Source organism: Esox lucius, chromosome 18 (genome assembly GCF_011004845.1).
Source record: "Esox lucius isolate fEsoLuc1 chromosome 18, fEsoLuc1.pri, whole genome shotgun sequence".
Lineage (NCBI taxonomy): Eukaryota > Metazoa > Chordata > Actinopteri > Esociformes > Esocidae > Esox > Esox lucius.
In genome coordinates this window covers 19,232,750-19,242,520 of record NC_047586.1, presented here as the reverse complement: position 1 = coordinate 19,242,520, position 9,771 = coordinate 19,232,750, and the positions used below count along the sequence as shown (strand labels likewise).

General features: G+C 41.9%; 1 protein-coding gene across 4 annotated transcripts; it reads left to right on the top strand.

The window, feature by feature from the left end:
* The first annotated feature begins 2,787 nt into the window (after positions 1 to 2,787).
* Positions 2,788 to 9,390, top strand: ankef1a (ankyrin repeat and EF-hand domain containing 1a). 4 transcript variants are annotated; one of them, XM_020056029.2, is made up of 10 exons: positions 2,788 to 3,284; positions 3,872 to 4,246; positions 4,825 to 5,024; positions 5,299 to 5,448; positions 5,824 to 5,947; positions 6,166 to 7,000; positions 7,561 to 7,787; positions 7,889 to 8,043; positions 8,581 to 8,721; positions 8,926 to 9,390. In XM_020056029.2, the coding sequence occupies exons 2-10, from the start codon at positions 3,901 to 3,903 to the stop codon at positions 9,079 to 9,081; spliced, it is 2,334 nt and encodes a 777-aa protein (XP_019911588.2). In that variant the 5' UTR covers positions 2,788 to 3,284; positions 3,872 to 3,900; the 3' UTR covers positions 9,082 to 9,390. The 4 variants fall into 4 exon arrangements, with proteins under 4 accessions (XP_019911588.2, XP_010898916.3, XP_019911589.2 ...); XM_010900614.4 differs by having other exon boundaries at positions 3,861 to 4,246; XM_020056030.2 differs by lacking the exon at positions 3,872 to 4,246.
* The last annotated feature ends 381 nt before the right edge of the window (positions 9,391 to 9,771 follow it).

Below are 9,771 nucleotides of genomic sequence, written 5' to 3'. Positions count from 1 at the left end.
CCAGTAACTGAGCAGATTGTGAAATACTCAGACCGGCCCGTCTGGCACCAATAACCATGCCATGCTCAAAATTGCTTAAATCACCTTTCTTTCCCATTCTGACATTCAGTTTGGAGTTCAGGAGATGACCAGGACCACACCCTTGACCAGGACCACACCCCTAAATGCATTGAAGCAACTGCCATGTGATTGTTTGATTAGATAATTGCATTAATGAGAAATTGAACAGGTGTTCCTAATAATCCTTTAGGTGAGTGTATGTTCCACCTCTATTTTGAGAGCAAATGTTGTGTAGTTGTTGAAATTAGGAAATTGCTATAAGAACATCGCTCAACGTTTGAAAATAATTAAGAAATGTAAAAGCAAATGGAGATGTTAACAATCAGCTTAAAAGAGGACATATGTCAATATGGAACCCAGGCACAGCGATGAGAATGGCTCAAGTTGCCAAATAATATCCAAAGATAGTGGCCTGGGAAGAATTGCAGATGATAGCTGGGTCTTAGGGTCAGAAAGTCTACAAAACTACGATCAGATGCTACCTGCATAACCATAATCCTACTGGTTTGCCATTTAAAAGCCTTTGCTATCATCAAACAACAAACTCAATTGCCCACCGTTTGCCAAAAAAAAGGAGCTCTTAGATACATGAACACAGGTCAGCTAGTAGAGCCCAGAGTCCAAACTAAACACTGTTTTATCTTTATATCTTCCTATGTTTTTATCCCATTTTTTATCTTTGTATGTTTTCTTATTGTATTATTTTATTATTATGATGTTTTCATTTGTTTTCATGTTTTCATTTGAGTATTTGTTTTTATGTTATTGTACTTTCAAATATTTTTCTTTGTAAAGCACATTGAATTGCTTCGATGTATGAATTGTGCTATATAAATAAACTTGCTTGCTTGCATTCTTTGGTCATCCATTATATAACTCTGTACATTCCTTCTTCTTAATGTATCATGAATGTTTTAGCTATGTCTGATCAATTTATTCTGATATTTCTGGTATTGACAATTCTTTAGTACTCGTCTTATCAAACACCATCAAATGACTCTAAATGGAAATACAAAGCCAAGAATCAAGACAAAACTATGACATCCATGGACAAAATGTATACAAACATAGAGAAAATCAAAAAAAAAGTACTTAATTTTTTAATTATTGTCTGTACAATATGACTCTAAATGGAAATACAAATGTGGTTGATGTGGTTGAACATTTTGAAGTGGCAATAAAATGTGTAATTTTAAGAACTTGAGGACTGACTTCGGAGTCAAGGTTTTTCAAACATCACCACACATTTTTTTGAAGGCATATGTGAAAACTTCCTGTGTGGTTTTGACTTCTCTTTTTTATTTTGCTCCAAAGAATGAAAATATGATGAAAGCAAAACTGCCGTGGGAATGTGATAATGGGCCATAGAAATGTATAAGAAGGTAGCGACAATAGTAGTCAGTCTCATTAGTAGTTTTCTGGTTTCTCCTAGTTTTGCCTTGAAAATAAAAGTCCCTAATTGAAAGATGAGACATTTTATTTATTATTTACATTTCTTTATTCAGACAAATTACCTGAGACCAAGATCTCTTGTACATCTGAGCCCTGTATTAGAAAAATAAAAGCACATACAGAATAGAAATAAGACATACATTAACAAAAATGAATAAATCACCACTGACAATAAAAAGATAACTTATGAGAAATGTAAATGGCTTATAGGCATTAAAACGTATTAAACAAAATTTTCAAAAGCAGTTTAACCCAATAATGAATAGGCTGTGGTATCTCAAACACTATCCAATCTAATATAAAATAAATAGATCAATTAAATAGATAAACCAGTAAAACTTCAAACGTTTCAACTTCAAAGGTTAAATCCTAGCAAAAACTAGATAAGACTTTATGTTGGAATGTTGTTAAATAATTAGAATTTATAATTCTCAAAAACATATTCCACTGTGGATGTATAATTGCATTGACAGTTTACCGATATGCACTTACTAAGTTTTTGTCACAGACTTAAGCCTCGTCCTGGACTAATAATCAAGGTGTTGTGTCCTCTCTCTATTGTAATGTCATAATATTCATGTCCACTGGGTGGCACCGTTTGGTTACATGTTGAACTATGTGAGCGGAGAAGAAGAAGAAAGAGTAAAAAGAAAAGAATGCTAAACTGCTGCTCGTGTCTGTCGGTTTTTTAATACATTCCTCCTTCAATATAACACAAGGTCTATGAAAAATCTGAATCAGAATGTATTTAAGTCCTGAATCTGTGTCTATTTGCAGTGAAAAAACAGAAAATACAAATACAGAGCATATTTGATTGTAGGCTTTAGGCTTTCACAATATTATCTTATATATCTTAGCTTCTTAGCTCTTACTAAAGGTGTTTGAATAGCTATCCACAATAGGGATTCCACCCAATATAGCTATTAAACATACCTATTAGGCTTTAAAGCTAAACATTGCTCAACCATGAAAGGGGGTATCAGCTTGCTGTGAAGAGTTTATAGAAATATTAGCACTATCTCTTTCTACAGGTCATTGGTTCATACTAAATCAAAATCCTTCGATTTTTTTTTATATTAGAATGCTGTCAATGCAAGTATACCGTTAAATACATCCACAGTGAAAAAACTAAATACAAAACGTAATTATAATTTATAATTACTCGACAACTTAACCACATGTTTTTGCATTATTTCTGTGGTCATACATTTTAATTACTTTAAATTATGAACTTCTATTTTGAAGGACCTAGGAGAAAAAAGGAATCCACTATTGTTGCTAACTCCTGTTGTGGCTAGCTTCTTTTATGTCCGTAGAGTCCAGAATTGGGTAAATTTTTTGATAGTGCTGATCAACCCCGAAGATTTTTTTTGGTATTATTTCTTTAAGGAGGCAGTAATAATCATTTTATTCATGCACTGATCCTGTTCCTTGGCTTTGGTTTTTACCTCTTCACTCCCTTACCGCTCAACCAGAAACTCCCTGACATAGCCCATGTAACAGAAATTTGCAACGGCTTAAGTGAAACTGAACTCCACCCACTTGAGCACAGCAATTCAAATTATTATGTGTTTGTTATTCCGGGAAACCGCGTCCTCCATAGTAGGTATCGTACTAGTAACATACCAGCGCATTCCGTTGCTATGGAAATTATTTCTCCTCCCCGGACCCGACTCCAACAAAAGGCTGGTTTTACTTGATTCTTGGATTGTCAACAATTAACCTAACCTCATAAAACGTTTCTGCATGTTGGATAAAAAAAATAAATAAAGGTAACGTAGAGTTGGGGTAAATTCTATTTTAATTAAACATTTGATTTTAGTTCATATTTTTATTGCACTCGAAGTGCAATTGTATGTATATACCTCAACCTTATTTGTCAACTGTTTTTCATAAGGTTTTACCGTTGCTATTTTAAAATGTTTTCGTCTCATTCGAGTTATTGATTTTCATCGTCACGTCCATGGCAAGTACTGTAGTGTAAACGAGTAACTAAACTGATAACTTTCTCTATTTAGGCTATATTGTAGCCGAGTTTTAAACAGCAATACTAACATTATCCTAGCTACTGTGTTTGTTGTAATCTTTTGCGTAAACAGAACATATTCTGCTGTTTATAATGGTAGGGAAACGTTGAGGACGTTTATAACTTTTACAAGGTACTGTATATTTATCTAGTGTATTTCTTTTAAGAAGACAGGAACAAATACATGGTCTTGAAAGTAGTCAAAACTTAACTATTTGAGGTTTAGCTTGAACTTGGCATTTTGGTGACAATTCCATTTTGTTTCCATTGTATCATTACCAGCCAAATAAAGTATGAAAGTATTTTGAGTTTTAACATACAGTATTCTGGAAGGAGAGTGTCAACAGCGTGACTTGAGCATAATGAAGATGGCAGAGGGTCGCCTGCAGGTGCTACAGATATACCGGCTCCTCCAGTATGTCCACAAGGGAGACCGGTCTCAGATAGAGAAGATGGTTGAGATGGGGGTGGAGGACCTCATAAACCTGACAGAGCCGCGGGAGGGCACCGGGGCCCTCCACCTGGCTGCGGCAGCCAACAACATGGACATGGTCAGATTTCTGCTGGCTCAGGGCGCCCAGCCCAATGTCCAGGACAAGAGGGGACGTAGTCCGGTTATGTTAGCTGCCGAGCTGGGCCACGACGGCGTACTGGCCCTGCTGGCTAAGAACTACGCTGACATGAACTTGCTGGATGCTGAAGGGAAAGGTGGGAGGATATGACTCACTCTAAATTAGGTGAAGGTGCTTTGTGGCCACAGATATCGAGTAGAGCGGTCAGCCGCTGAGAATTTCCTTTCATTAAATGGAATGGTCTGGAATCAGATATTACAGTTATTAGCCCGTAAATGGAAATGTGCACATGGCGTCAGTTCAAACCATTTTACAGTATCTGTATTCACATTTCCACTGCATGTCTGTCCAGTAGCCCTGATGCCAAGTGATGGGTTCAGTTTCAAGGCAGGTCTGGCAGCCTCCTGTTGACTTCCTCATGAAAATGCAGGCTCTGTCCGTTTACATATTGATGGGTGTCTCAGATTGACTAAACCCTTCGGAAAGAGCCAACCCATCGGTTCTCTCATACAGGACTCAAAACCCAATTATGATAATTGCATGTGCAGTCCAGTCTTCAGTTACAGTCCATGAATCTGGTCTCTTTTGAGTGAATGACTGTGGATATGACTAATTACAGATCAGAGGAGATCCTCCCCCTGGTCTGTAAAGCATGCTGGGTAATCCGATCTCATGGCTTGCTGTCTCACTGTTGGCGTTTGGCTCCTTTCCCAGGTGTGCTCTTTTACTGCATCTTCCCCACCAAGCGCCACATGCGCTGCCTGCAGTTGGCCCTAGACTTCAGGGCCGATGTGAACAACGTCTCGCTCGCCGGGACACCCGTGTTCCTGTTGGCCTGCCAGCACGCCGCCGAATGTTCCACCATGTGCCTCAGCATCCTGGAGAAGGGCGCCGACACCAACGCAGCCAGTCAGGTTTCGTATCACATCATGACATGAAAGGTCAAATCCGAAATGCTACCCTGTTCCTTAGGGCATTGCTTCATGGTGAGATATGTTTTTAGCAATGTTTTCCACAGGCGCCATTTTGGATTCAAGTTATTTAAACTAACTCATATTAAAACATATTAAGACCTGAATCCATTTGAATGGTTGCCTGTGTAGACACATAGAATAAGGTTAGCGAGACTTTGATGTGTGTGAATTCAGTCACCCTCACACCGAGGTGACCTCCTCCATGTCTCTCCAGGTGACCGGGCGCACTGCGCTGATGGAGGCAGCCAGGGCTGGTGCGGTGGAGCTGGTCAGAGCCATCCTACAGAAGGGAGTGGACCCCAATGGCCTCGACAAGAAACGCTTCCACGCTGCACACTTCGCTGCCATGGGGGGATTCTTCGAGGTGGGTTATTCAGACAAGAAGGCACGATGGGGAGTGATTCAGGGACAATACACTACTGCTAACAGCTGTTCTTAGGCACAACGTATTGCGGATTGCCTGGATACAACCCTTACCTGGATTATATTGACAATATACCAGCAGCCCCTGAAGTGCCTCATTGCAATTCAAAACTAGCCTTTCAGCCAATTAGTGTTCAGGGTTTGAACCACCCTGTTTATGGAGTCATTATTAATTTCATTGTAGGCTTAGCTATCATGTCTAGTTGTGGGTTTAACACTTTAATTCACACAAGGGCTATGTATACTATATGTCTTTACCAATTAGACAGTTTCCTGACCCTTTATCAGTTACTATCCATTTTCTGACTACCTGCAGGTGATCCAGGTGTTGTCAGCGTACTCAGCCGACATGGGGGTGATGACAATAGAGGGGGACACTCCTCTGCACTTCGCGGCCCGAGGGGGCTTCACCGACTGCTGCAGGTTCCTAGCACAAAGAGGTGTAGGCTTTTACTTATGTTTTTTACTAGCGTAAGCAATACTGTGACTAATATACCAAGAATAATCAGTAGATACGTAAATATATTTTACATAATACATTATCAACAATAAACCAAGATTAACTTAACTATTTTATTCCGATCATTTGGAATCTTTTAATGGACTTAGTTTAAGATTTTATTTCAGGGTTTTAATCTTTATTGTGTGCGAACTCCAGGCTGTAACCCGAAGCTAAAGAACCAGGAGGGCCTTCTCCCCCGTCAGATTGCCAAAGACAACGGCCACAGGGCAGCAGTAAGGGAACTCAAGAAAGCAGAGAGGATATACGGGAAGCACTCCAAACCCGGGTTGTCCAATCGCAACGCTCCCTGGGCCCTGAGACTACACGATTGGTCCAACGAGCATGAGGCTTCCCTCCGGAAGGCCTTTTTTGAAGAATCAAAGTTTGAGGGCAAGGAAGTGGTCTCCAGGGAGACGTTCATTTCTGTGCTGCAGGAGTTCCAGGCGCCTGTGGAACCAGACCAGATCCATACGGTAGTACTGGCTCACGACAAAAGGAGAGAGGGTCTAGTCAACATCAGCGACTTCTTCAAGGGGCTCAAGTACATCCAGAAGCCATTCACCATCGCCTCCTATGGCCCCAAGAAAAAGAAAAGTGGAAAACGAGGTAAAAAGGTGAAGAGAAATGCTAAATTGTCCCTCCCCATGCCTATTTGTACCATGCCACCTGAACTGATAGTCCGTCGGGACGATGGCGGGCCACCTAACTTCATGATTGAGACGTACCAGCATTTCACCGACGTCACCCGATTCGATCGCGACCACCCGCCGGGCCACCCGATCGAGGATGACTCGGCCTGGTACATCGACGAGCCGGACAGGGTGTACAGCAACATCAGCTACAGCGTGAAGACGGGGGACCTGGAGTCCCTGAGGCTGGCTTTCAGTCAGGGAGTCCCGGTGGACGTGAAGGACCCCTTCTATAAGACCCCTCTCATGACCGCCTGCTCCAGTGGAAACTACGAGGTGGCCCTCCTCCTTCTCAACTTGGGGTGAGGAAGAACCTTCTACCAGAAGACTTTTAGTTAACAGAACACCATAGCAACATCCATAAGGCTACTCCTAGTAAGCTGGTTAAGTTGTCTTGATGTTGTTCTTTGCATCTGAAGCTGAGCAGGGTCGTTCCTGGTCAGTCCCTGGAAGGGAGACCAGGTGCAGCCAGAAGTGGTGCTGGGGGGCAGTCCCAGGGCAGGAAATTGGACATTGTCACTATGTAAGGTGCCATATTTTGGTTGGGATGGGATAAATATCTGGTCACTAAAGATTCTGTGGGACTTATTATAGCAATGGGGATTTTAAAACTTTAAACTACATTCCAGATCTGGCCCATTTGCTTATGTCCACCTAACACACACACACACACACACACACGTTATAATTCCCCAGGTCACAGAAGTAAATCAGAATGGGTATCCTTCTTGTAAAAGAAAGGTGAAATGAAATCAAATGGATAATGCGGTCTGAATATAAAGTGAAGGTTGTTTAGTTACCCCTCGAAGTAGTCACAGCACTAGGCTAATTCCATGATGGTACCTTTTGTGTTATTCCACAGGGCAGATGTGAACGCTGGTGACCAGTTCCTTTGGACGCCCCTCCACCATGCATGTCACGCCGGCCAGCTTGACATTATGGAGCTGCTGGTGGAGAGAGGAGCCGCAGTGGACACGCCCGCTCTAAACGGGGCCACGCCCCTCATGAGAGCCATTGAGAGCTGCAGGCCCTGCTGCGTGGACTACCTCATCAAGGCCGGGGCAAATGTCATGGCAGAAAACAAGAAAGGTACAAAGAACGTACAGTAGAACACTCGAGTCGATGGAACTGTTTTACTGGATCGATTGCCCCAGAGACGTTCGCTGTCATTTAAATGAATTTTGTTTCAGCGCAAAATTGTTTGGACATCGCCTATGCCTACGCAGACTTCAGGACAGTGGACTTGATCCAGGCCAAGATTGATAGTTTACCCAAGCCCAAGGAAAATAAGAAAGGAAAAAGCCAACCTCAACCCAAACCCAGATCTGCTACTGCCAAAGAAAAGGTTCTAGAACTATTCACACTCTACTACTAGTCTGTCCAACCAACTTCTGAACCATTTTTTAAATCTATTTTGCTTTAATCAATAGTAGATTATCACATTCCATTATGTCAAAGAAGTAATCACCCACTCATTCTGTGTTGAACTGCTCTTTGTCCTGAATCCCCTCTGTCAACATGAAGGGAAACCAGAGAGTGTAAAAGGATAGCCCCTGTTACCCTACCCCAGTGACTTGTAAGCAAATTAGTCCAGGCGTGTAGAATTCCGTGCCGACAAGGCCGTGTTGTGGTTCTCCACATGCTTCATAGGATGGTAGAATCCCTGTTCAAACTCAGATGGTGGCTGTTGCCGTGTCTGCTTCCAGGGTTAGGATAAATTCACTTTAAATTCAGCAGAGCTCTTCATTTACATTTATATTCACATATTGAAACATCCTTATGGGAAGCCAATGAGACAGCATTTCAGTCGTAGATAACATCAAATCTCTTGAAATGGACTGAACTGGAATGGAACTGACCTCACGTGGTTTTTCCCCTCCAGGGTCTTGGTGCCGTGACCCCTGCCCCCTCTAAGACGGCGGTGGAAAAGGCGACGTCCCTGAAGGACAGCGTGATCATGCACAGCTCTCGGATCACCAGCGGACAGTTTAACAAAATGGACATCAGCTATGTGCCAAAAACGGTAAGACTGCTATGCCTTTGGAGTACTACCGGGTATAATCATGTCAAAACCGTTTTCCTGTTAAAGGCATCTCTCAAAAGAATTACTGAACAACCAGTTTGTGACACTCACTGTGCATGGACATCCAGCAGAGGAACTGAACCTGTATATTATCAGTGTCGGCCTTCACTGACTACAGATGACCTTTTCTCCACTACGTTCCAGGTGTGGGGCAAGCAGCCTGCCACCAGCCAGCTGCTTGAAACTAGGGAGAAGAGGAGAGAGAGGTTTTCCTGTGACGTGGACTTTGAGGACTTCATGATGCCCTTCACCAACAACATCAGGCAGAAATCTCTGGAGCTGACTAGAGATACTGACTAGTAGGAACAACTTAACTGTGGTGCTTACAGACAGAATGTTTTTGGCTCACAGAGTTGGGGTATAATCAATTCAATTCAGGAAGTGAAATTAAATTCACTATCAGTGGCTGAATTTAGGTCTTTATATGACCACAGGCCTTTGGCTTTACCACACTGACGAACAAGTGGGCTGCTGATTTGCAATTATGTTAAGCTAGATGAATGGTTGGGAATAAAACGAGAGGCATTGAGCAGTAGAAGGTAAGACATGAGAATAATGTACAGATGTTGTACCTGACATAATATGAAAATAAATCCACTTGAATTCTATACAGAATTTTCTTCTGAAGTGCTTTCCAAATACCCGTTATTGTTGCTGAGACAAGTCCTTGTGTCCTGGATAGCAGGCTGTTTTCTGTCTCCCAGACAATGTAATTTCACTCATTTGAGTAAGAAAGCCTGAAGGGAATTTTTTTTGGGGAGGGTTTAGTTGTGGACTACAGGCTGGTGGTTGGCATGTCGTCTTTTTCCTCACCTCACTGTGCAATATGAACTGCCACTTCTTAGCCAGCAGTGGGCAGTGTTTGGCTAATTTTATTCTGTTTACAAGGCAGTGAATAGAAACTTCTAGGGAGCACTTGCCTTACAGCCCAGAATGAGGCAAAATGGCAGCCACGTATGTTTTCAATGTTTCTATTTTACCATGACTGTT

Coding starts and splice junctions, on each gene's coding strand:
- ankef1a (XM_020056029.2), top strand. CDS start 3,901: ATGAAGATGGCAGAGGGTCGCCTGCAGGTGCTACAGATATACCGGCTC. Junction 5,449..5,823: donor CCATGGGGGGATTCTTCGAG/GTGGGTTATTCA, acceptor GACTACCTGCAG/GTGATCCAGGTGTTGTCAGC. Junction 8,044..8,580: donor CTGCTACTGCCAAAGAAAAG/GTTCTAGAACTA, acceptor TTTCCCCTCCAG/GGTCTTGGTGCCGTGACCCC.